At 36.8% G+C, this 26,541-nt stretch overlaps 3 protein-coding genes across 3 annotated transcripts; 2 read left to right on the forward strand and 1 right to left on the reverse strand.

The window, feature by feature from the left end:
* On the forward strand, positions 1-3,380 carry LOC116004255 (GRB10-interacting GYF protein 2-like). The gene is made up of 2 exons (XM_031244225.1): positions 1-152; positions 1,252-3,380. Exon 2 carries the CDS (start codon positions 1,267-1,269, stop codon positions 3,232-3,234), a length of 1,968 nt encoding a protein of 655 aa, XP_031100085.1. The 5' UTR covers positions 1-152; positions 1,252-1,266; the 3' UTR covers positions 3,235-3,380.
* A 7,480-nt stretch (positions 3,381-10,860) lies between these two features.
* Positions 10,861-16,416, forward strand: LOC116004257 (BTB/POZ and MATH domain-containing protein 4-like). Its single transcript, XM_031244227.1, has 4 exons — positions 10,861-11,498; positions 14,607-14,952; positions 15,127-15,403; positions 15,918-16,416. The coding sequence occupies exons 1-4, from the start codon at positions 11,077-11,079 to the stop codon at positions 16,103-16,105; spliced, it is 1,233 nt and encodes a 410-aa protein (XP_031100087.1). The 5' UTR covers positions 10,861-11,076; the 3' UTR covers positions 16,106-16,416.
* A 102-nt stretch (positions 16,417-16,518) lies between these two features.
* Positions 16,519-21,086, reverse strand: LOC116004256 (transcription factor GAMYB-like). The gene is made up of 4 exons (XM_031244226.1): positions 20,535-21,086; positions 19,034-19,400; positions 17,182-18,211; positions 16,519-17,083 (listed from the first exon to the last, which is right to left on the reverse strand). Exons 2-4 carry the CDS (start codon positions 19,391-19,393, stop codon positions 16,788-16,790), a joined length of 1,686 nt encoding a protein of 561 aa, XP_031100086.1. The 5' UTR covers positions 19,394-19,400; positions 20,535-21,086; the 3' UTR covers positions 16,519-16,787.
* Between the last annotated feature and the right edge of the window lie 5,455 nt (positions 21,087-26,541).

The raw sequence follows: 26,541 nt of genomic DNA on the forward strand, positions 1-26,541 counted from the left end.
AAACCCTAATTTCGTCAATTCTGTTTCATTTCAGCCTCGCATTGCCTATCTCTCTCTCCCAAATCCGGTTGCCCTCTTTCTCTCTCTCTCTACAATCCTTTCCGGTACATTTCTCCACCGCTCCGATACCATCCGTTGCTCTGTTGTAACAGGTATGTATCCCGTCATTTCTCTGATAAGCCTTCGGATTTTGTTCTGGTTGAAGATGAGATTTCCCTTTCCATTTCCATGTATGCATTTGTGTTATTATTGGATTCGGGATTTTGGTCGGTGTGAATCGGGGGATTTGAGGATTGATTGAAGGGAAATGTGTGTGTCCTGATCTGCTTTGGGCATCTGATTAGCGCCGCTGAGGCGCTGATGCCTGTCGTTGACTGTGGCAAATAATATATGTGCTTGTGTGTTTGTGTGTGCAATTGGATAGATACGTATATACCTCCAGTTATGTGCAGATATGCTAGGGTGTAAGAAAAACATGTAATTTGAATGTGCTGGAAATGAATCTGCATGGAATCCTTTTTTTTTTTTTTGGGAAGGGGGAGGTTGCAATTCGTGCAACTTTCGATGATTATTTGAGGTTTGATCTCTTTCAACTATTTTTCCCTCTATTTTTCTTAAAATTTCTTTTCATTGGGGAAGGGAAGAGCTGAATGATAAAGCAGAAGTTTTGGAATGTTCTGAGGGTTCGAAGCTATAAGCTGTTGAATGTGAGCCTATCTGATGAATCTGGTGATTCCTTTTGTTTACAATGCATCCAATTAAGAACTCTACATAATAGAGGAGATAAATTTTCATTATTAGTTTTTCTGCAACTCAAAATGCATTTAGTGAATGATATTATCTGATATCCTTCCACAGCAAAATTAAATAGGGAACCAAATATGCATCCATTGCGCATTTGGTATGTCTTATCGGTTGTTGTCCATTTCTCTTGACAAGTATAAATTGGCCAAGAGTAAGAAACTCAATGGGATAAAATAATTTCTAATTCTTAATTAAATTGACCCCCACAGTTTCTTGGTCTCTATAAACCAACCTGCCTTTCTGATGACAGCTGGGTTGGGTTTGGTTATCAATTGTGGCTCACTTGAATTCTGATGTTTGCCTTTTGTGCTTGACACATGTGTCTTCTGACTAATAGGCTTACTGTTTATGGTGGAATTTACATTAGAATATTAGATCGTAGTTTGTTTGGCCTTGCCTGCTTTTGATAGCATTCACCAACTGAATAATTTGCCTTCCTGATTGTAGGTTTCAAAATTGAATATGTCTCCAGCATCTAGATCCAAGTCCAAGGACAAAAGGGCTGCCAAGGAAGCCCCTAAGACCTCTCCAAAATCTTCAAGCCTTGCAAATGCAGGTGGTGGGATCCCAACTAGTGGATACAATCCTCTTTTGGGAACATTCCATTCATTGGACTCAGCTCCTGTATCTTTCAATGCTCCTACCCTTGTCAATGGTCGTTTCAGAGGCATAGACGAGACAGATGATCATATTGGTAACTTGTTTGGAAATGTTGCCGAGTATGATTCTGTTTCCAACAATGGTAGCTGGTCTGGTGAGTCAGAGGACCATAAAGAGAAAACATCCCTTCTCATTCCCAAGCAAGATGCAGTACCTGGTGCTGATAATGACAAGCGGGAAAAAATCCGGCAAAAAAATGAGAGGAAACATCAACGCCAAAAGGAGAGGCGAGCACAAGAACTACATGAAAAGTGCAGCGGCTTTCTCATGTCAAGAAAGGTAGAAGTAGTTGCTCAGCAACTTGTGGCAATGGGGTTCTCTCAAGAACAAGCCACAATGGCTCTTATTCTGAATGAAGGCAGAGTAGAACAATCAGTGGCATGGCTGTTAGAAGGAAATGAAGAAGCAGACAAGCAAAAGGAACATCAAATCAGTGGTGGAGGTAATTTGAAAATTGATATAGCAGAAGAGCTTGCTCGAATTGCCGATTTGGAACTTAGGTATAAGTGCTCCAGGCAGGAGGTTGAAAGAGCTATAGTTGCTTGTGAAGGTGATCTTGAAAAGGCTGAAGAAACTTTGAGGGCACAAAAGCAGGAACCTCCTCTTGTGCCACCAAAGCCAGAAGAAAATGGTGATCCTCCTACCATGAGTGGTACTAAGCTTCCAATAGCTGGTAGTCAGAACTCAATAAGGGCACCAGCAAAAGCAGTCTCATCCACTACTCTACAGCAGAAGAGGGATGAGAAAGACTTTAATTATACAAAAGTTACAGCCACTGCAACTTCTTCTTTAGATCCACAATCATTGAAGAGAGTTCAACCAAAATTGGAGTGGGCCAAACCACCGCAATTAATTGTGCCTAATGACAAGAGGTGGACAGGAGCAGGATCAAATCCTTCTTCTTCGTATTCTTTGGCATCTCCTTTGCAAGCCTCAACTCCAACTGCGAAGACAGAAGCCCGGTATGTGACTGTTGGGAATGAATTGAAGAGTCTACAGCTAGGAAGTGTAAGAGAACCTGTAATAGTGATGCAGCGACCCCAATCCATCAATCAAAAGCAGACTCCCTCCTCAAGCATAAGTTCATCTCCACCTGGGAATGCTGCCGGTTGGTATCCTAATAGTTTTGAGCCCACAAAAACAAAACCAAATGGATTGATGCAACATGTCCCTGGCACAAGGAGTCTGAGCTCTAACGCTGTCAGTACAAACCAATTGTATAACCAACTTCATTATCAACAGCAGCAGCAGCAGCAGCAGCCACTTGTATCAAGTAATGGCTCACTTGAATCCTCAGGAACAAACAGGAGTAATAGTTTGTGGAATAGAACAGGTAGTTCACAGCCTCAGACACTTGCTGCAGCTTCTCTTGGACTTTTCTCTGGCTTGGGCACCAATCCTCCATCAGGCTCATCGTCACCTGTGGACTGGAAAAATGGTTGCTCTATGCCGCAGTTTGATTACACAAACATAGACTGGAGTTTGGATTGTGGGTCATCATCATCGAGATCAGGAGGGCAATGGCCCTCAGTGACCTCATATATGCAAAACAATTCTCGTACATATGATTCCTTTGTGTCTGGACTTGGTGCCAAGAAGGCTGCTGCTATGCGGCCTGTTCTATCCAATGGGGTTTCAATTCCTCGACTGCAGGATGGAGTAGGTGTAGCAGAGACCTCGGGAGGTGGGTTGCTCGAGTGGACTTCTCCTTTCGAGGAGAAAGATCTTTTTAGCTTATCCCGACAGTTTGTTTATTCTCCTTCACTGTAGGGTGGTTGCGGAGAAGTTGAATGAATAAACAGAGGGGAATGGATGTGCTTGTCTTTGATGTTGGTGATGAATGATGCTTTTGTTCCCTGTTAATGGTTGGTTGTTTATCAATCTTAATGGAAAAAAGCATCAAGTACTTTGTTTTACTCTCTTCCATTTTTCTTTTCTTTTCTTTTTTCCGTTGGACCGACAGTCTCAACAGAACTATAAAAAGAATGCATAATAAGAGAGAAAATGAACCTTTAAACTAGCACCACCCCATATAATGTAAGAGAATGATACTTAGAACAACTACCCCGATCATAAGTGACCTGCAAAGCGCTCCAAACATACTTTAAAGAAAATAAAAATCTAAGGGCAAAATCTAAGGGTGTGTTTGGCTCACACATATAATGTAAAAGAATGATACTTGGAACAACTATCCCCATCATAAGTGACCTGCAAAGCTAAAAAAAAATTTAAAAAAAAAAATTAAGGAGGGTGTGTTTGATTCGCACATGGGAATCGGAATGGAAATGGAAATCAAATATTTGGTAATGGTAATGAGTTTTAGTGAAAATATTTTGCATGTTTGGTAGTAGAGTGGAATTGAAATGATTACTAATATTAATGTTTGGTTATTTATGATACTAAAATGGAAATAAAAGTTTTAAAAATACAAAAACAAGCAATCAAAGCAATTGATCCTAATATAATGACATTTAAAATACCAATATGAACCAAAAAAATCAAAACAAAAATCTAAAAGCACTCATCCAAACTTATAAAAAAAAAAAAATCAAATGCACCTAGTCAATTGACATATGTTGAGTTTCGGGAAACTCGAGAAAGAATCACCTATGAAAGAGAGAAGTATGGGTTGCTTCAAAGGAGAATTGAAATGGCTCAATTCTTTAGAAACTCTTGCAAAACCAGGAACGGTGTCCCACGACCAAAATGAGTACAGTCATGAGAAAAGGATGTGGTTGGAAGGTTCCTGTGTGAGATATATCAATGTCTACACAAACGACAGTCGGTTCAAAGACATCGCGTTCTACCATACAGCCAGTAGAGTATACAGATCTCACGAGGCAAGGTTCAAAGGGTTACACCTACCTCTACTATGTAGGAATCAATCGTTGAACGCAGTTGTTTTCGATTTCAAAATTCCCTTGAAAACAATTTTCATTCATGTGGGGGATTGTTGAAAAATAGCACTAAAAATAGCATTTTAAGTGGTCATTTTGTGGTACAATTTAAAGTGGGGTGTACATCCGATTTGGGTCAGGTCAATGTGATTCGGGTTCTTTGTAGTTAGACGAAGAGATCCATATATTGTACGCTCAAAATGGATTATGGGTGAATGAGAAATTGGTTCTCAAAGTAGACCCATTTGAGATGGAATTTGGGTGAGGAAAAAGCTTATGTAGCTTTTGTCCCACATTGGTTGGGAATGAAGATTTGCCCAACTATTTATACAAGGGTGATTTTATGACTATGTAACTTGTATAGCATAGATGCTCTTTCTCGCGCGCAGGGGAGGCATAAGTTATGCCTTTCGAACGAACCACACGAGATCATAAGTTATGCCTTTCGAACGATCGCAAGAGGTAGTTCGATGTCTCGCGGGTGCCTCCAGTGACCTCTCGAGCGACCTTGTCTCGCGGCTAGCCGGCTAGCGGAGTCGACCTCTCATTCTCGTGCGCCTCCAGTGACCTCTCGAGCGACCTTGTCTCGCGGCTAGCGGAGTCGACCTCACCTTTCACCAACTAGATCCGTTGATCGACCTCACCTTTCACCAACTAGATCCGTTGATAGAGATGACTCTTGGTATTACGGAATTAATTTCTCAAATTAAATGGATTAAATGGCGGAATTAATTTCTCAAATTAAATGGATTAATAGTGGAGGGAGATGACTCTTGGTATTACGGAATTAATTTCTCAAATTAAATGGATTAAATGGCGGAATTAATTTCTCAAATTAAATGGATTAATAGTGGAGGGAGATGACTCTTGGTATTACGGAATTAATTTCTCAAATTAAATGGATTAAATGGCGGAATTAATTTCTCAAATTAAATGGATTAATAGTGGAGGGAGATGACTCTTGGTATTACGGAATTAATTTCTCAAATTAAATGGATTAAATGGCGGAATTAATTTCTCAAATTAAATGGATTAATAGTGGAGGGAGATGACTCTTGGTATTACGGAATTAATTTCTCAAATTAAATGGATTAAATGGCGGAATTAATTTCTCAAATTAAATGGATTAATAGTGGAGGGAGGTTACACTTGAGAAATTAAATGCCAGATTTAATGTTATGATCCCATCCTCCACTATATAATTCGTTGGTGAGCAGCTAGATTTATGATCCCATCCTCCACTATATAATTCGTTGGTGAGCAGCTAAATTTAGAACAAGCACAACAAAACACACGAAACACTTTTCCTCCTCAAAACTCTACTCATCCATTACTTCAAGCCATCTACGATTTATCCCACGTTTTAGTTCGCCGGGCTCCAAATTTGTGTGCTCAAACGCAGGAGTCGTAGTACGTTTTATCTTGGGAAACCTAGGCCGCAACGCTCCAGCACCCCGGGAGGCGGTAAATAAGGTTTTAAGGACAGTGGCAACACGACTCGTGCTTCCAACCAACCCAAGATCAACCAAATTCGTCCCAAGCAGCTTCTACGTTTATTTAATCTTGTGTGGTTTTATTTCCTGGTTGTAATTATCCTTCGTACATTATTATTATTATTATTATTATTATTATTATTATTATTATTATTATTTGTATTATTTTCCATTTTTCTTTGTGATTTTTGAGAATCAGATTCCTACAATCAACATGCCGGTTACTTGTAAAAATAGAATGACATAGCAAAACTTGTGCTTACATGTAATATTTTATTTCTATTTTAAAGCAAAATAAAATATTATTGTATTTAAAATTTCTCCAATATTGCTTGTGACAGTCACTGTCGCCGTTTACCACCATTGACCACCTTCTTCAATATGTATTTTGCAGGGCCGTTCCAATAAAAATGGAGGTCTTGTGCGACATCGTAATTTGGGTCCCTTTTCAATTATTTTATATATATAAATCATAGTTGTTCAATTGTATAAATACATTGCACTACTCTAAAGAAATCCCTTGTGTTGCTTTGACATTTGTTCTTTGTTCTTGGTGATTGACATCAAGAGTACAACCTAATATCACCAAAAAATATTTTGCTTCTTTGATTTTTTTTTATGACCTTTGTTTTAACCGCAATAGCAAAGATAAGTGTCAATTCATTTTGAATCTTATGACCAAGATAATGATTATTAGTCTCATGATTTCTAGCACGTGAAGATTAGCATCAAATAAATTTTTCTCGGCATCAACTTTTTGCTCATCGATTTGATATTCTTTTGTAATGAAATTTTCAAGAGCTCCCTTTTGAGACGATTGAGTTAGTTGCTCAATTCTTGTTTTCTTTTTACGCTTTTCAGACCCAAATGAATATTTTCTAAAAAAAAAATTATTTACTTACTTTATACAAGAATAATTTATCAACTTAAAAGGCCTATTGATAAACAAGCCTAGAGTTTCAACAATAAATATATATATATATATATATATATATATATATATATATATATATATATATATATATATATATTAATTACGCCCCCAAATTTGGGGGCCTAATTATAAAAAAAAAAAAAAAGAATTATATATACATACACTATACAGCAGGCAGTGCCCTGCTGTATAGTATATGTAAATATGTATGCATGTTTAATAATTGGGGCCCCCAAAATGTTCAAGGGCTCTAGGCATGTCCGATCCTCGTATTTTGTATTAAAGCTCTGATACCAATTGATACGGGGCGTTTTTCAGAACCCGAAACACCCCCGTACGGCCTACCTTAACCCAAGGCAGTCAGCCACACAAACCGAGCAGCGGATCGGCTTGCAACTCTTTGCCAACGTTAGTCAAATTTCGAGGGAAAACTCGTAAAGCAGCATAGTAAACAAAGTGAGCCAAACACACAAGGTTTCAGTCCGAAGACCACATATATTAATCCCAAAGCCTAATCAATATACAAGACTCACCCGTCAGCCAAGCACTTAGCCGACTTCACTCGCAACTCGCACCAAGCACCTAGGCGACTTGCCGGACAGTCCCATACCTGCCGACAAGGCCGCCTAGCCACAAGGCCTCGTTTGTTACGACCCTAAAATTCGGCCTATGGTTTTGGCTAAAAAGCCATAGAACGGGCGTGGCGATGGGTTTTGTCACGGCTAAACTGTGAAGAGGGCATGGTTTAGATAGTTAGCCGGTGGGTTCGATCGGTTAGCTAAGTCGCGGGCACGTTTGTGGGCGTGTCGCGGACTTGGCGCGGACACGGTCCTTGGCACGTTGTGGCCGATGATGGCGCGACGGAGTTCGAAGACGAGACAAAGCGGTCCGAGTCTTTGGCGTTGGACTCGGGTGCGATTGACTCTAAGGGTCGATCGGTGCGAAGTAACGCAAGTCCCATGTGTTGGTTCGTAGTCTGGATCAATGCGGCCGAACTTGGGCGCATTGGTGCGAAACGTTGCGGTGCAGTGTGACTCAGCCGCGGACCGTTGCGGAAAGTGCGGAGCGCGGACCAAACTGTTGGGCGCGACGCGATGCGAGCATGCCGGTGCGGAACGGCATGGGCGCGGCTCAAGGCTAGCAGCCTTGGTGCGGACCTTTGCGACGATGGTGCGAAACCGCGGACCAAGTGCGAGAAGTTGCAGACCAGAGCGGTGTGCGTCTGGACGGACCATGGTGCGAACTGCTTGGCGGTTGGGCGGTTGAGCTGATCAAGGGGGAAGTTCCACAAGCATGTGCAAGGCATGTGAGGCGGTTGGCCGAAGGCATGTGAGCTACATGTGATGGCGGTTCAAAGGCATGTGCGGAGCATGTGAGCGTTGCAAGGTGGCAGCGTTTGATTGGCCGTGCGGTTTTTGGCTTGTAACTGTCCTTGGGCTATAAATAGCCTTCCTTGTATCATTTTTCGTTGCTGTATATTATATAGTCCGAGAGGGACAGAGTTTGTAGCGTGCTAGGCGGGTTAGTCTAGTTGTGAACGAGGCCTTGTGGTTAGGAGGCCTTGTCAGCAGGTATGGGACTGTCCGACAAGTTGCCTAGGTGCTTGGTGCGAGTTGCGAGTGAAGTCGGCTAAGTGCTTGGTTGACGGGTGAGTGTTGTATATTAGTTCGGCTTTGGCATTAATATATGTGGTCTTCGGACTGAAACCTTGTGTGTTTGGCTCACTTTATTTACTATGCTGCTTTACGAGTTTTCCCTTGAAATCTGACTAACGTTGGCAAAGGTTGCAAATCGATCCGCTGCTCGGTTTGCGTGGCTGACTGCCTTGGGTTAAGGTAGGCCGTACGGGGGTGTTCGGGTTCTGAAAAACGCCCCGTATCATTTGTAAAGACTACTCATTTTTCCATAAGATTTGGCGAACATCACTGCTACCAAGTGACAGTGAGCTATAAACTACTTGACAATTAAGGTATTTATTTATCAGAATTTTTTAAAGTTTAGAAAATTAATTATTTTTCTGCGAGTTTTACCATTTTTTAAGAAAAAAAATTAAAATCAATTGGTAATTTGGTATAGTGTATAGAGTTGTGCTTAATCATACGGAGTACGGAGTAGATAAATTTTGACTGAAAAGTTACGAAACGGGATATTGTAAAATATGATAATACAATTCCTATCCCTTGTAAAATATGGTAATACAATTCCTATCCCTAATATAATTGTAAATTAAAATAGAATTCCTAATAAAATATATATTCCCTACGTTCCTAATAATTCACAATTCTAGACTAGAATTACTAATGGTAATAATTATATTTTAATTTACAATTGTATTAGGGATATGAATTGTATTACCATATTTTACAATATTACGCAAACCATAAAATTGGATTTGGTTTGCACCCCCCCTGGTGCGCGAGAGAGAACCTCTATACTACACATTTCAATAAGCCTTAGAAAGACTCTTGTATAAGTAGTTGTGCAAACCCACTTCCGAAACCAATGTGGGACAAAAGCTATTTGAAAACTTTTTCTCTCCCTTTTTTCTAACTCAAATGGGTCAACTTTGAGAACCAATTTCTCATTCACCCATTATCCTTTTTGAGCGTACAATATATCAAACTTTTCTTCTAACTAATAAGAACCCGAATCCACTTTGACCCGACCCAAATCAAAAGTGGACCCCACATATATTTGTACCATAATATGACTGCTAAAATGTCATTTTATGTTATTTTTTCCAACAATTATTTGTCCAGAGAATCACAACACTTTACGATCAACCAACAATCACTCAACCGATTATCCCATTACTCCCAGGTGAATTTTTCTCTAATATAGTTATAGTTACTGAATATCAAAATATAAGTGTACCTTAAGATCTTGCAATAACTAATCGACAAGTAATTAAATTAATGATATATAATGCAATGCAAATTATCTACCTATTGCATTTAAACACTTATTTTAGAAAACTGAATTTTTGTGATATTTGTTGCATGCAAGGAAGACTCATGCAGATTGCTGAAAAAAACCAGTTTTTAATCACGGTCAATCGTACATGGCTTTTTCCCGAGTCACCCATTCTGATAGCCTAAAAGTGTTAATTAGTTCTAGACAATGATGGACAAGATTGTGTTACTACTACCAATGTTGTTTACAAAGATGTTTTCAATAATGTGTAAATACAACCGGTGATATTATGTTTTTTTTCTAAGATGGCAGAATTGCAATATATCTACACAAAAATGTATCTTCCATACACATGAATTAGAATAGCAATTGAATACTATAATTGAGTTACTAGAGAACGAGCATATTTGCCTAATTTATAAAAATCATAAACAATGATATATAAAATATCTAAAGTTCAACACCGCATACATCTACACATTAGCTATTAATTGAACAATTATTTGTTAGAATTCAAACAAGGATAGCATTAGAAAACATAATTAATCTAAAACATATCTTCAATTGCACTATATAATATTTGATGTTATAATTTATATAATTATATATCGATCCAAATATTCTTAATATATTATAACAAATCCATTTTGTGCATCGCACGAGTGAAAATACTAATTTTTTTTTTAATAACATTGAGTATGTCTACACAATTATTCTTTAAAAAAAAACATTGAGTATTAATATTAGACATATATTTTTGCACATCACGCATATAAAATACCAGTAAACTTATAAGAGGATTATGAGCATATTGCATGATTAATTGAAATTATTTTTGCCTATAATAAATGTACTGTTATTCTACCAATAAGATATTTTATATCAAATATTAAATGGATACATAATAAATATTAATATTTAAATGATAATTTGGGTAATAGAATAATAAATATTGTTGTATTTACATAAAGTGATAATAGAGTTAATTCTATTTTTAGTTCTAAATTTATATGTGTCATTTTATGTTTAGTATTTTTTTTCAAAATATCTCATATTGGTCCAAGTATTATTGTGGTATGACTATTTTTATTCCCCGTCAACAAACCTGTTTAAATAACATTAAATACAATGATATTTCGGCCTTTTTATACAAAGTATAAGGCCACGTCATTCTCCGACCTTGCGAGTTAGTAGTTACGACACCGCCCGCCCATTCGCAATCCTCCTCCGCCTGCAATCGATCATTTCACTGTTCACAAAACCCTAAACCAGAATATTGAATTCCCCATTTGTACCCTCAATCTTCCCTCTAGGGTAGGGTACCCTATGCTTTTCACCTTTCCCAAACTCTAGCTGCTCTGGTCGAGATTTATCAATGGCGGAGCGACCAACAATAACCACCCACGGCACGGCTGAGAGGAGCAGCAACGGCGCGCCTGCGCCGCAGACCAGCTCTCGCTCCGTCACGGAGACGGTTAACGGCTCTCATCGATTCGTGATCCAGGGGTACTCGCTGGCCAAGGGCATGGGCGTCGGGAAACACATTGCCAGTGACAATTTCACCGTCGGCGGTCATCAGTGGGCTATCTACTTTTACCCCGACGGAAAAAATCCGGAGGATAATTCGACGTACGTTTCCGTTTTCATCGCTTTGGCGAGTGAAGGGACAGACGTTAGGGCTTTGTTCGAGTTGACTCTGCTTGATCAGAGTGGAAAGGGCAAGCACAAGGTTCACAGCCACTTCGATCGTTCCCTTGAGAGTGGCCCCTACACTTTGAAATACCGCGGCAGCATGTGGTAATTTCCTTTAAATTCATTTTTTTTTTTTTTTTGTTTTGAGCGAAATGTAAAGATGTTTTCAAGTTATTGTGGCTATAGATGTTGTTTTTTCTATAGGCTCATTGAGATATCTGCTCAAGTAAATTAATGGGACATTGATCATAATTGCGCTAAATTTCATGGTAGGAGATTGGTGGTTTTTTGAACTAAAATTAGGTCACCATCCTTCTTTAGTCTACTAAATTATTTCTCATGCCACATTCAGATGCCCCACTTGAAATATAGCAGTCAGCTAATGAACTATGATTCAAATGCTTTCTTAATGTCCAATATTTGATTAATTATATTTATGTGAGTAGCATTTCTTGAACCCTCAGAACTAACATGTTGCAAGGTTGGCATGTTGACAAGAATTAATTGTAGTGCATCAGAGACTAATATCCATTGCTAAGGAATTTTATTTATGTACAAATTATTCCAATATTGCATTTAAACTGTAGCTGTGATGTTTATATGATTTTCTGTTCTTGAGTGATCAAGTAGTTAGCAAGTTGAATGTTATAAGTGGATATTTAAGCAGCCTTGACCATAACTACAATCAAACACTACATACAGTGAAAGTAGGAGGTTTTAGGTGATATTCTGTATATGGGTTGAGGGGTTTAAAGAGATATATTATGTACTCTAAAATGCTTGTCAAGTATTATGATTTGTCTTTTGTCCAAAAGAGGGAAAGAATGCCTAAAGAGCTAGGGATATCACCAAATATGATCAGTGTTTATGAGGTGGTGAAGGTGCTGATGGCAAAGCGGTATAGTGTCACCCTGCTGTCTACCTCACCTGCCCCATGCAGGTTTTGCAAAATAGGCTTGGATTGGAAGTGAAGTATGTGAAAAGGCACTGATGGAACCTGGTATGGCATCAAAGGCTACAGGAGAACAAATTATGAATGTAAAACATCAATGGGAAAACTTACCCAGTCCTAATGAAATAGTTTTCATTACAAGTATCCTTTGATAGAGAGGGGCATGCCCCAACTTCTCTTGATATAGAAGACACACGTCTTTGTTTCCAAAGATGCTCCAACCAAATAATAAGCTTTACCACAATCACAACTTGGATAGTCAAATTGGTTTTACTTATGGAAGTTTTATATTGAACACATCAAGGAAAAACTAATATTATCCTATATTTTGACGTGTAGTTAATATTCTTTTAAATTATTAATAAATAGATAATATTTTTCCTATCTAGAGCCCACATAAACTCCTTTTAGTCCCAGGTTCTCTTCTTTCTTATAAGATGCCTACCTCTTCTAATGTACCTAAATGATCTTTACACAATTGAAGTCATCCTAAGGTTGGGGCCATGCATCAATACCTTGCAATACATGCCTTGTGACAAAGTGGCCAGTGGCGGATGGCCCCATATATGATTTGTCACCTTTAAATCTCAAAATGAAAAAGAGTTGGATATTGAAAACTATTTTTTAGAGGCCACAATAAGAAACAATTCAATCTCCATGAACACCCTCAGTGGCTCAGTTTTGTGCTTAAGGCTTGAAATAGCCATGCTAAGGTTGCACCTGAAGTGGAGAATAAGTGCTTCAAGCTTTTCAACTATCATTTTGTAGTGGAGATGCATTGCAATGGATGGAAAGGGATAAGGGTTATGTCAGGGTCATTCAATTTGAACGGGACGAAATTTGATGGTATAGTATGTTTCTTCCTAAAATTAAGGAATGGAGGGCTACCATTTTGAAGATGTACATGACTGATGACGCTGGGAATTCCTTGTAATGTACTAAAGCTACATTTTCAAATTTCAACAGGAGGGGAATTATTTTTAATTGTAATTTGTAAGTTATTCTGTATGTCATATATTCTAGGTTCCTATGAAGTCATAGAATTTTAGATTGTGATGCTTGTAATGCAGTTCTCTAATATAAAGAGAAGCCTTTTTGTCTAATTATCTCTTAAATCTGTCAACATTTCAGTTCAGCCTGATCCTGCTAAAGAATCCCCCCTTTGTGATTGTACCCTTTTAGTAGTAAATAGTTTGCATTTATGTGACCATGCATTGATTTTCATCAACAAGGCTATTGTGCTCTCTTTGATTGACCTTTCATTACAAATTTGATATTTATAGTTACAGGCAGTTTGCAATATCAATAACAAGGATACATTTAGAATAATTTTCATATAAAGGTGGTGAATTCTATTGAATCTTTCTGTCTTGTGAGCATGAGGACTGGCCATGTTAGTGATAAGGCATCATTTTGATTTGTAAATGGACTCTTTGAATGGGTTCAGCATTATTATGTATTGCTGACATGCAGTTCGTATAAAATTGGGGCCTGAACTTTGATGTCAATGTATGGAAATTCATGGGTTTGTATGAGATGCTGGAAAAGGCTAAAGTGGCCTGCTTGGATTTTGCAAAATGTTGAGAAATTATAAGCATGGGAAAAGTATTATCATGCATGTTTTGCTTCCATACATTGGCCAGTTGCTAGTACCTTTCAAGAGCAATATGTGTCTGCAAATATAAAGTGACCAGGATAATCTTCATAACTTGTTTGTGGGATAATGCTATTGGTGCTATTTGTGTCTGCAAATATAAAGTGACCAGGTTAAGCTTCATAACTTGTTTGTGGGACAATGCTATTGGTGCTATTTGTGATTTAATTCTGAATGATTTAATTGTTTTTAGATCCATGGTTTTGGTTGTCTTTATGTGTGTGTGTGTGTGTGTGTGTGTGTGTGTTTTACAATGAGATTATTTTATTAGCCAATAGTTATTTAGTTCTATTATGTTTTTAGTGTATTCTCAAGCATGTAATGCACTTAAGTTAGCAATTTAGCTAATTTGATTTTTCTACCTCAGAAAAGCCTTTTATTTGACTTTTGATTAATGTCTTATCTCTAGGGGGGTGGGGATAGAGATGGTTTCCTTATGAGGAATGTGGTGCTGACAATTTGAGCTGCTATTTTCTAGGAGCATGTTAGAAATTGCTTTAGTGTATAATCTATGAAACATTGAAGGAACATTTATCTTCTCTGATACCTCTTTGGCCTCATTGCCCCTACCTCTGCTGCTGACTTGTTTCTATGTCAAAATATGTAGGGGATACAAACGTTTTTTCAGACGAGTTATGCTTGAAAATTCTGATTATCTTAAGGATGATTGCTTGAAAATTAATTGTACTGTTGGAGTTGTGCGTTCTACAATAGACTGTTCAGGCATGCATTCTATTCATGTTCCAGATTCAGACATTGGAGCACATTTTGGCATGCTTCTGGAAAATATGGAAGGGTCTGATATCATTTTCAATGTCGCTGGTGAAAAATTTCATGCCCATAAGTTGGTATTGGCTGCTCGTTCTCCCATTTTCCGTTCAGAATTCTTTGATGGACTAGACAGTGATGAGCAGGAAATTGTTATAACTAATATGGAATCCAAGGTCTTCAAGGTCTGAAGACACTCTTTTTACTGGTCTATTTTCTGTTTTTTGGGGGAATTAAATTGTAATTCGGTATTTCTTTCTGCATAACCTGCATTGGTATTTGTGCATGTTCCTGCTATAATTATCTCTCCATGAATCGCTACTCAGATTTTTGCCACAACTTTATGTGATATACAACAGGCCATGCTGCACTTTGTGTACACAGATAGTCTTTTGGAAGATGACCTAGAAGCTTCTAGCTCTTCTAGTATACCTTCTATATCTGATACATTACCAGCGAAATTGCTAGAAGCAGCTGATCGCTATGGTTTGGGAAGACTCAAACGGATGTGTGAAGCTTATCTCTGCAAAGATATTTCTGTGAACTCTGTTGCAAAGACTCTAGCTCTTGCAGACTGTTATCATGCCATGGAGCTCAAAACTGTCTGCCTTAGATTTGCTGCTGAAAACCTTGCTGGTATGTGTCAATTATATTATATTGCTGTCCATGTTTAATACTGCTCAATTGAAACATGGTCTTAATTCAAAAGATTCTAGGAAGGGAAAAGCACGTCCACAGTTCCATAGTAATTGTGGAAATTCATTTATTCTACGTTTCATACACTTGTGTACAAGTAGAACCCAAAGACTTGGGAAAGGGTTCCCTCTCTTCTAAATTTGCACAATTCCCCAAGAATTTGCATGCAAAGAGCTTATCATCTAGCTAGCTCATGTTCTAGTCAAAAACATTTTGTATGTGTGCATTTCTCTTGATACCTTGATTCATTGTCAGCTGAGCAATCCATCTTTTAACCATCTTATGTGTTCTGTATATGAGGATTGCATTAACAAGGATTTAACAGGCAGTAAAAACATGTTGGATATAAGTAACCATAAATACTATATTTGTTTATGTATAAAAACTTAAACTATTATGTGATTGCCTGTGTAGTTATTTTGTAGCTAACAAATTTTGTGGTAATTTGGGTCAGCTGTGATGCAATCGGATGGTTTTGAGTACCTGAAAGAAAACTGCCCTTCTCTCCAGTCGGAACTTCTAAAGACAGTGGCTGGATGCGAGGATGAGTGTAGCAGCGGAGGGGGGAAGTCTCGGAGCGTTTGGGCACAGCTTTCTGACAGCGGTGATACTGACGGGAGGAGGGTACGGCAAAGGACCTGACTGAGGATTTTAGGAGTTAGGTAACTGATTGTTGTTGTTGTGTAGAATGTACGTGTAAGAATGTTTGGACACCACCAAATCAACATTACAGAATGAAAAATGTTTCATAGTCTTCATGAAAACATGACGTGTTGTAATGATAGTTAGAGCCCCCAAATGGGTTATCTCCTCGGGTCAGCCAGCATATGACCAAGAGCTTTCACCAAGATCTGACTTGCCTTTGCTATTGCTATTGCTAGGGTTTTCAACGAAAATTTTGTACACATTACTCTACTCCCACATGTAATAAAAATGCAGTATTTTGGGATTCACACATTTCTTCATGTTCTTAGGGGTGGGTGTTTAAGTTTAAGAAACAGAGCGAGCTGAGATGAGAAATGCATGAAACTTGGATTGGATGGCACAGTACAAGAAAGCAGACAAACAAATAAAGAGCAACTGTAAAACAACAATTTTTTGTATGTTTTGACACCACCGTACGTACAGCTTTTTCAGTTTTAGATTTAGAAGTGGATAGGAGGATATTGTTTCCAGTCTGCAAGGATCAATCAATAATGCAACTACTACTACTACTACTACTACTACTAAGAGAGAGAGGGTGAAAATGTATGTATGTCACATTTGTTGTCCTATAAGGAAGGGCAGGCAGGGGTCCTTCAAAACAAGAATTTGATTTATAATTTCAGACAGTGGGCATAGCATGATCCCAAGGACAAGGACTGCCTCCTGATGAAGTGGAGGTTCTCATATTCTTGCAGTCCCGACTGCTAAAATCATCAAAAAGAACTGCCCCAAATACTTCTTTCAGTACACAATGGTTCTTACTGTACTCTGTCTGAGAACCAAAACAATTTGAAGCAAGCAAAAAGTCTGGCCTCGAAAACATGTTCTGAAATGATTCTTCATCATCATCTCTGCCTGTATCGCATTGCATAGGGCTCAACTCCATACCCTCCTCCTCTTGCTTCACTTTGCACCCTTCAAAGTTCAAAACAATATGAATGAATAGGATGGATGATGCAATGGGAATTATTGGATGGCATCTACTACAAGACAATAAAATATCCTCTCCTCACCTGCTACTACTGTCTGAGGCTCGTCTAATGAACAACTTCCATTGACAGCAGGGGTGTATTCACTGAACACTGAAGCAGAAGAGTGCCCTAATGGAGAGATTGGATCTCCATATGCTTCCCATTCTGTGTCATGAAGATCTGGGCATGAATTATCCACTATGCTACCGGGAATGATGGAAGCATCGGAAGTAGTCTGTTGGGATGAAGTATTATTATTCTTTGAATGTTTCAAAGTCTGTGACTCATAAAGAACCGCGTCCAGAAGGCCACTGTTTCGTGGAGAAAGACTACCTGATTCAGTATGCTCAGTTGGTGGTGGTGACTGAATCAAAGTGTCAATGGACTCTAGTGAAGGAAGAGGGGAGGATGGTGAGTACCAACTACCCATCTGACTTTGGAGTGAAGGGAGCTCCGGCTTCTTCTCCCATGAGGGCTCTGAAGAATAGGAGGAGTTGCCATTTAAAGAGGCATGGCTGCCAGGAATAACACTCAATAATGATGGGTCATCAGAAGCCAGGTTTTGATTGTATGCAGAAGAAACCCCAAAAGATTGAGCAGCAATATATGCGCCACTCTGGAATTGACTGCATGCTGGTAGAAAATCACTGCCATTGTCACTTAAACCTGGGAACAAGGTCTCTGTTCCTCTGAGACGTTTCGAAGGATGCACAGTGGAGTGGAAATACCTGTTGCCACAAGAAGATTTAAGACCTTGTCCCACCAGGCTACTTGAAGGAATATCAAGCAAGCTACTAGCAGGAATATCAACAAGTGAAGGTGGAGGATATGAATGCTGATTTAGTTCCAAATTCTTGAATTCAACAGCTGGGATCTCAAAACTGTTAATTTGGAAAAGATCAGGATGCTGCATGTCCCCAATTGAAAATATGTTCATATCTTCATTTTGTTGTCTCGCATTTATGGATCTCAAACAGAGATCTGGGGGGTAAATGGGCAAGCCAGCACGTTGTCTTCTCTTGATTCTGGTGTTCCAATAGTTCTTTATCTCATTATCAGTACGGCCAGGGAGCTTAAGGGAAGAGGGAAAATGACAAAACTGAGTGAGTAATAGTAAACCAACAAAGGATTTCATTTGCAAGTTCACTTAGAAAATACATAGCATCTTGTCCTTATTCTAGCCTACTTATCATCTTTCCAAAAGATGATAATCTACTTTTAAAAAATGCACTAACACGAAACAGAAGAATAACAAAGGCTTCCTTGAGACATGTTAAATCTCACATTCATTATCATATTTCACAACTGCATAACAGGGGTAGTTCACTGAGGAAGCAATTAAGCCGGATCACACATGCAAACTCTATGAGCAAACATTGTAACAAATAGATAAGTGAAAACTGTGATGGTGTTACCATAAGCTGGCAAATCACATTACCATTTCCAATCAGACAAAGTTCTTCCCATTTAGTCTAGAAGCAAGTACAGATATCACACTCAATCTATCTTGGGTATGCAACTTAATAGGTTAATGTATAATACTAAGAAAGCAATTTTTAAAATCCTTTTTCTTTTCCTTTCATTTCCAGTTGATTTGCGGGTACTGATGATTGGATTGCCACATGCCACCATTAGATGCATTTATTTAAACAATTTCATAAAAATGTATACTGACAACATAGTCTAAATTAGGGGAAGGTGGTTAATGTTCTATACTCCTATTCACTAAATAATCTTCAATAATCATTCTTCCCAAGTTTCAAGAGACACGTATAATTTTAGATTGAAGAAACCATTGTGTTTATGGATAGTTTTCAAACTTAGACCTGGACAGAGCTACAAACTGTAGGCAGAAATGTGTATAAGCGCTATTGGATAGAGAGATGATACACACCTCAGCAGCCATCCGTGCCCATTTGTTTCCCATTTTAGAATGGAGTTCAATGATACGGCACTCCTCCTCGGGAGTGAATGCACCTTTCTTTAAATCTGGTCTGAGGTGATTTGCCCACCGCAAGCGACAACTTTTACCACAGCGGGCAAGTCCTGAATGCTTCTGCACAGCATTCCAATTTCCTTCTCCATGTTTTGTTACGTAATCCACTAAAATTGCATCTTCCGCAGATGTCCAGGGACCTTTCTTTAATAGAACACTTCCTCCAGTTTTTCCTCCAGCAGTAACTTCTTCAATAGATGGGGAGCTTACACAGCCTTTCAAAGTCATCCCGTCCTCACTTTCACTGGTCATACTCATCCTGAATCTAGAATGACAGAGGTAATTCAGCGAAAGAAAAATAAGACTGTGCTCCTATATGCCAAGAGAGGGAAGACATAACACCATTACAAGACAAGTGACCTCATTTAAGATGACAAGTTAAATTTATTATCATGATACAGCGAGAAATTGCCCATAAAAGAATTGGTGAATTCTCAAAACACATCAGCAAGAATACTTTAATGATAGTAAAAGAAAACACAGTTCCCAAAATCCACGGTGGCAACAACTCATCATCCAGGGTCTAAAACCCCTTCAAACACGACTCAAACTATTACATGGAATAGAGCTGGAGAAACAAACAAACTTGGAAACGTCATCACTAAGCATTCATTGTTGTTTAGCGACCAGTGCGGATACTGTGGAAAAGTAATATTCCTGACTTAACAACAGAATGAAAAAAGGAAAAAACTTTTACACAAACTTAACTGAAAGAAATACCACATTTTCCACAAAGTAATATTAAAAAAGAAAGCAGTGACCAAATACACAGATGTCTAAAAAGTAAGAGCAACGATACTATTTGCGCATCATTGAGCCTAAAACCACCATAAGGCAAGCACACTGATTTGGGTGATAAGAAAACAAGGTGCACAAGAGACCAATTTTACACAACAGCTGTCTACCTTTTGGGTCATCCTTCAACTCTACATAATTCACATGAAAGGTTTCTGTGATCACATGGACTGAAGAAGGACAAAAAAACACACACAAAAACTACACTTCTGAATTCCAATACAATATAACCACAAAAATGCCAATCAAAATGCTCAAAATTAACAAGTTTGTGTCCTTGCAGAGCCATGCATCAACCTATATCAAGCACAATTGAAAACAAAACATAAAGTAGAAATGAATGCTCACAAGCCAATAGCACCAGACAAGACGAATGCAAACTTAACATTCCAGAATAGTAGCAGAGCAATTTTGAATTAGATCAAATTCAGATATTCACAAAATGAAATCGAAGCAAACCAATAATAGCAATAAGATCAGCGATTTAAGGGTGCAAATAGATCTCAAAGCTTCGAAGTCTCAGTAAATGAACTCAATATCCCTACCTTTAATAAACCATCTTTATTTATTCACGGATGAATAATTAAGTATCAAATTTATTTACCTGACTGAGTGAAGAAGAAAGCTGGTGTTGGTGTTGGTGTAGCTGCTTGGAGCAAGTAACTACTAAGATCAGTCCTTTAAAAACACAAAAATCCAATTCAATTGAACCAAAGAGGCCCAGACAAGCTAATCCCCCCCAAAATAAAAAAAATTACCCGAAAAATAAAAAAAGGAATGGAGAAAATGACACCCTTCAAGCCAAAACTCCAAAGCCTAAATTCATAACAATCTACACGCCTATACATAACACAATAGCTCCACATCAATCATGAAGATCGCGAAACTGAAGCTCAGAATCCCAAAACAACATTTACAGCACAGAACCAAAATGCAAACATCAAATTTCCAGCTTCCTAAAACCAAAAAGAAAAAAAAAAAACCAAAAAATATATAAAATCGAAACTCAAACCCTATTGTGGTCGTGAAGAAGGGAAATGATGAGCAAGATCCAGTTATTATATATTTAGAGAGAGAGAGAGAGCAAAAGGTTGAAGTCTCAGCTGATTATGGAATTTTCAAAAAAAAAAGAGAAAAAAAAAAGCCAAATATGAGAGAGAAAGAGAAGAGAAGAGAAGAGGGGAGGGGAGGGGGGCGTGGAAGCGAGGGTGGGGGGTTAGCTGTCAAGTAATGAGAAGAAATAGCGGAGAGAGATGAGGGATAATTAACATCTAATCATAGAGTATGAGTTAATTAAGCTAGCTTTATTTATGTAATTTGTTGCTTAATCATTTGCATCTTCATCTAATCATCTCATTATTTTACCTTTTTCTTTCTCCATTGGAAATTGCTCCAATCAATTCTACTCTTTTTGGTATCTAAACCACAAAAACCTAAATGTCAAGAATTCTTGATATTGAGTATGGAACAACTTTAAATTTTAATATCAGTTATTTCATTTAAAAAATACCTACAATACAATGGTAGAAATTTTGAGGGATTAGTCATTGTGTTTGACAGTAGAAATTATGAGTACACCCAAAAAAATAACAAAGAAATGCTACACTTATTTTTATTTTTATTATATTTAATGCAATATATTCTCATTTATAAGAAGGGTTATAATTATTATTTATTTTGTTTCCATTTTCCAATTTGATAATGATTTCCATGATAAATTTGACACGTATATTGAGTCTCGAAGAGTTAACAATCAACTCGAATACAATTTTGTAAATCGCACAATAATTAGCCACTTATCTCTAAAAACAACGAGATAAAATAATACATGATTCGTAATTACAATTACAAGTTTCAAGTTTGATTCTTAGAGATGTTTTGAAAATGACTTATTAGTCAATGTCTGACTTGTTTAACTAATTTTAATTGTTTGATTAATTAAACAGTTAATATAAGTGTTTAGTACAACAACTTTTATTAATGTCAATAAATTGAAAATGAAAAAAAAAATACTTATTAATATCAGCTTATTGCATTTTCGTTTTTAAAGTCTAATTTACTCTTAATAGTTGTTGATTATTGCATTGTTTATATTTATTATATTTTAATTTAAATTTACATTTTTAATATTATGTGAACTGTCTAGAGCCTGACATTTAAATTGACCTTGACCTAGCGCGCGCACATATAAAATTGTACTAACCGTTATTATGTTTATTCTATTTTCATCTGAAATTAATATAGATAAACTAGGTTGGTTAGCTTCTTTGTGATCCTTTATTGCTAAGATCAAAATGTGAGTTTACCTAATATATACACCTTTCCTTTATTGCTAAGATCAAAATGTGAGTTTACCTAATATATACACCTTTAAGAATGACTGTGAATTTCCTTCCTCACCAAAAAAAAATAATATATAATAATTCATACAGTATTTAATAAGATTTTGCCAAAGACCTTGTGGTCTAGTGGCACCATGTTTACACTCTTACATGGAAGATTTAAGTTTGCACACATTCTATAAATATCCTCATCATTACTCATTAATGGCGGCTTTCATTAAATCATTAATAAGTAATAGAGAGAGGTAAAATATATTAAAGGGGAAAACACAGTTTAATTTTTTTGGATGAGTAGTGAAACTAATAATCACTATTTGAAGATATATATTAAATAAATTTTATTTTTGTGTAATAGCTCACAAATTATGCAAAATAAATAAACTGCACTAGAGATGGACGTTTAGGTACAAAAGTTATGTTCCACTCACACGAAGGAAAAACATAGTTTTGATCTTTTAAGTTATTAGTTAATTGTTATTTTGGTTTTTAATTATTGCAAAAATGGATTTTAACTCTTGAGTTATAGTAATACAGTCGTCGTTCTCCCCATAATTTTTCCTTTAATTAGTTATCCTCAAAAGAGATTTTAAATATTGACAAAAATCAATCTGAAAATTTAAAATTTGAAGTACTTTTATTTTGGTCCCTAATTATTTGATATACTTGACTTTAATACCTAAGCTATTCGAAAGGTTGTGTTTTTCATCACTAACTTAACGTCAAAGATTATATCTAATAGGATTGCTACTAAATCTGACATTGTCAAGGTTAAAAGTGGTAATTCACTTCAATCTTTTATCTTAACGTTACATAACCAACAAACTTCTTCGAAAATCTCAAATCAATATAAAATCTCAAATAACTATATAATTAAGATTGGTCTTTTTTCAAAATCAAATTAAGTTACAATTAATTATACTTTTTGACCTTTTGGTTAATCAATTATTAAGCAGAAATTCATATTTTCACATTTGGTTGCTATTGTTTTTACTGAGTACCAAAATAGAGCATTACTCTCTATAAAAAGTTGGTACTATGGTTTCACTTTTAAAGGTGTATTTGTTCAATTTCAGTAATTGGGAACCAAAATCAAAATGAAGTTGTTGAAGAGCATTGATTCTTTCTAATTGTCTTATCGTGAAGAATATCATACCTAACATTTCTCTGCATAATTTTGTTTTCATGTTTTCCCTTTCTATTAATTATACTACTTTACTATTTGTAGACTAGCAGAGGAAGATTGTGTGTTTGAGGTGTGAAAATGTTAAAAAACGATTGTTATTTATTGAAATTAAATATCAATTTCTTCGATTTATGGATATGAAAAAGATCGCAATTGCTACTCAAATGTATGCATTGAGTGAAGCTCGTCTTGTGACCCTAGTTGAGAAATGACCATAAAGATGTAAAACCAACCTAAATTGTCCATAGCGGACGGACTCAAACCAATAAAGACAATAGACAACTCTTACATGGAGTTGAACTTAGAATCTTGTGGTTATCAAGTCAATTGTCTGACTAAATTGACTGGAATTATTCTTAAGAGAATCAACTTCTTGTTAATTGATTATGGCGTGTTTTAGAGAGTGGTGAAATTGTAGCAGCTAGAGTGACAAGGTGTCAAGATGACAACAACGAGATTAGAGTTATTAGACCGGTTTAATTGTACTGTTTCTACCTAAATTTTATTTTCTCAATTAAATTTTGTAATTAAATCGATAAATCACTCCGATTGTAGTTCATATCAATAAGGCTAAAGTGCCATTTCACACCATGAACTATATTGGATTATTCATGCCGCACCTTGAACTTTCATAACGTCCATTTCGATACACAAACCATTAATTTTTTTCATCTAGCATTTTTCACAGGTTACCAGGTTACTATGACGACATGACACATGTAATTAGCTTATGTGGATTTTCTTTTTAAGTCAACCCAAAATTTTTAAGTAAACCCCAAAAATCAACGCTTCACGTTGCCCCTCCCCTGTGCTTTCAACCGGACCAGTGATCACTAGACCAAATCACCACAGCCCCTCCACAATCCACTGCTCCTCCCCTCCCTTGTGGCAGTGTGCGCCGAGCCCATCAACGACCTGCCTAGGGGTGACCGCGGTTCGTTCCGGTTCCGAACCGTCAGTTCACGATTCCAAGGTTACACAAACCGGAATCGGAACCTTATATAAAGGTTCCGGTTCCTATTCAACATGAATTTTTTTTTTTTTTTTAGTATATATAGTTATACATAATATGTTTTGTTATTATAAAAAACATATTATAAATTTTTATTATTATTATTTTGCCTACTGTAGTAGCTAAATATAATTATATATATATATATAGCTACTGCCAGTAGCTAAATGCCTAAATATAAGATTTTTTTTTTATTTTACAGTTCCGGTACCGGTTGTTGGGCTGGAAAAGGTTTAGAAGAAAACAAAAAAAAAATTCAAAAAAAAAAGTCCAAGTCAGCATAGATTACCTATAACTTGCAGGTAACCTGTAAAAATTGCTAGATGAAAAAAAAATAATAGTTTGTGTATCGAAATGGACCTTATAAAAGTTTAAGGTGCAACATGAATAATCCAATATAGTTCATGGTGCGGAATGACACTTTAGCTTATAAATAATATTTCAAAGATGATCCGTTCTAAAATTGCTTTTCCAAATATTTCATATAGGTAGCTAGTCCCAACATTTTATCAGCATCAAAGTTTCCAAGAAATGGTAACTTTTTGAGTTTGACTCTACATACACTAGGAATTTCCCCATACCTATTAGTAGTGTCATAGAATTATTGTCAAATTATAACAATCGTTATATCGTGGACAGACCTGGTTCAAAACGACGTCATTTTGATGTTAGTGGACGCGGACGCGAATGACTCCAATTAATTCATTATCTATAATACACAATCATTATCTAGAATACATAGAACGTTTGCCTAGAATACACAGAACGTTTGCCCGAAATACAAAGAATATTGACACAAAATATACAGAACTCATCCTCCTAACATTCGAATGCACAAACACATCACAACATGTGTTAATAACATAAATACACATAATATTGACACAAAATACACAGAACTCATCCTCCTAAACATTCGAATGCACAAACACATCACAACATGTGTTACTAACATGAATACACAGAACGGCTTCCTAGAATACACAGAATGATTGCCTGGAATACACAGAACGATTACCTAGATACACAGAACTCATTTTGGTACGGGGTGCAAAATGCATTGTGCACCGTGATCCACGAAATAAATTGCCGGCCTATTAGCATTATAGTTTAAGGCTGATTGGTAAATGGTTTTTTTCCTCAATTTTTAATTTTTTGAGTCACTTTGATCAACACAACTATAATGAATACTAATAATTTTACGGGCTTGGGTCCATCATAAAATCATATAGGAATATAAATACAGCAATGAAAAAAATAAAGATAATGTTAGGGATGCTAAATCCGAATAACATTCACAACTAGGTTACAAATAAATAAATAAGGTTGGCCCAACAAGGGTCCTAGCCCACATAATATACTAAGTCCTCACTCCAAGCCCTAAAGATAAGTTGTGTAGTATTCAAACTCGAGTGTAAATGTTGGACAAAGAGTGAGAAAGTTGTGATGTTGAAGGGCAGTGGTAATGAGGATAATGTTTGTAGGGGATAAGGTGGCCTATTTAGACCTGTCAAAACTAGGGGTGGGTATTTCGGTTTTCGGTTCGATTTTTTTAGTTTCGGTTTCGGTTTCGGTTTGAAACGGTTCGATTTCGGTTCGAATTTAATTCGGTTCGGTGTTCGGTTCGGTATACGACCCTCGAATTTCAACATTTCCTACGCGACAAGGCGGCCGGGGGCGCTGCGACTTAACGGGACACCGCAATAACTATGTATGAAACATCACATAACCCAAATCCAAAGTCTAACATCTAAATATTAAATATCAACATAACAAATTAACAATTCAAACAAATTAAAATAAAAATATAACTAATGCTGAGAAACAAATTTTTTTAAAAAAATTAACAATATTAAATGAACAAATGTTACAATGTAATAGGGTCAGTTATATTCAAAAAAATAATAATAAATAAAAAATAAAACTGGAACTAATATTCCAGTTTACGGAATGAATTGTTGAAATTAAATTTCATTCCAGTAAACGGAGGAATGAATTTCTTCATTCCAGTTAGGATGTGTATATATATATATATATATATATATATATATATATATATATATATATATATATA

This window comes from Ipomoea triloba, chromosome 14 (assembly GCF_003576645.1).
Source record: "Ipomoea triloba cultivar NCNSP0323 chromosome 14, ASM357664v1".
Classification (NCBI taxonomy): Eukaryota; Viridiplantae; Streptophyta; class Magnoliopsida; order Solanales; family Convolvulaceae; genus Ipomoea; species Ipomoea triloba.

Excerpts from the sequence above, each read along its gene's own strand:
- LOC116004255 (XM_031244225.1), top strand. The coding sequence starts at position 1,267 with ATGTCTCCAGCATCTAGATCCAAGTCCAAGGACAAAAGGGCTGCCAAG.
- LOC116004257 (XM_031244227.1), top strand. The coding sequence starts at position 11,077 with ATGGCGGAGCGACCAACAATAACCACCCACGGCACGGCTGAGAGGAGC. Across the intron at positions 14,953-15,126 it reads TGGAATCCAAGGTCTTCAAG|GCCATGCTGCACTTTGTGTA; the intron begins GTCTGAAGACAC and ends GATATACAACAG. Across the intron at positions 15,404-15,917 it reads TGCTGCTGAAAACCTTGCTG|CTGTGATGCAATCGGATGGT; the intron begins GTATGTGTCAAT and ends AATTTGGGTCAG.
- LOC116004256 (XM_031244226.1), bottom strand. The coding sequence starts at position 19,393 with ATGAGTATGACCAGTGAAAGTGAGGACGGGATGACTTTGAAAGGCTGT. Across the intron at positions 18,212-19,033 it reads GGGCACGGATGGCTGCTGAG|CTCCCTGGCCGTACTGATAA; the intron begins GTGTGTATCATC and ends TCTTCCCTTAAG. Across the intron at positions 17,084-17,181 it reads GCCTCAGACAGTAGTAGCAG|GGTGCAAAGTGAAGCAAGAG; the intron begins GTGAGGAGAGGA and ends TGAACTTTGAAG.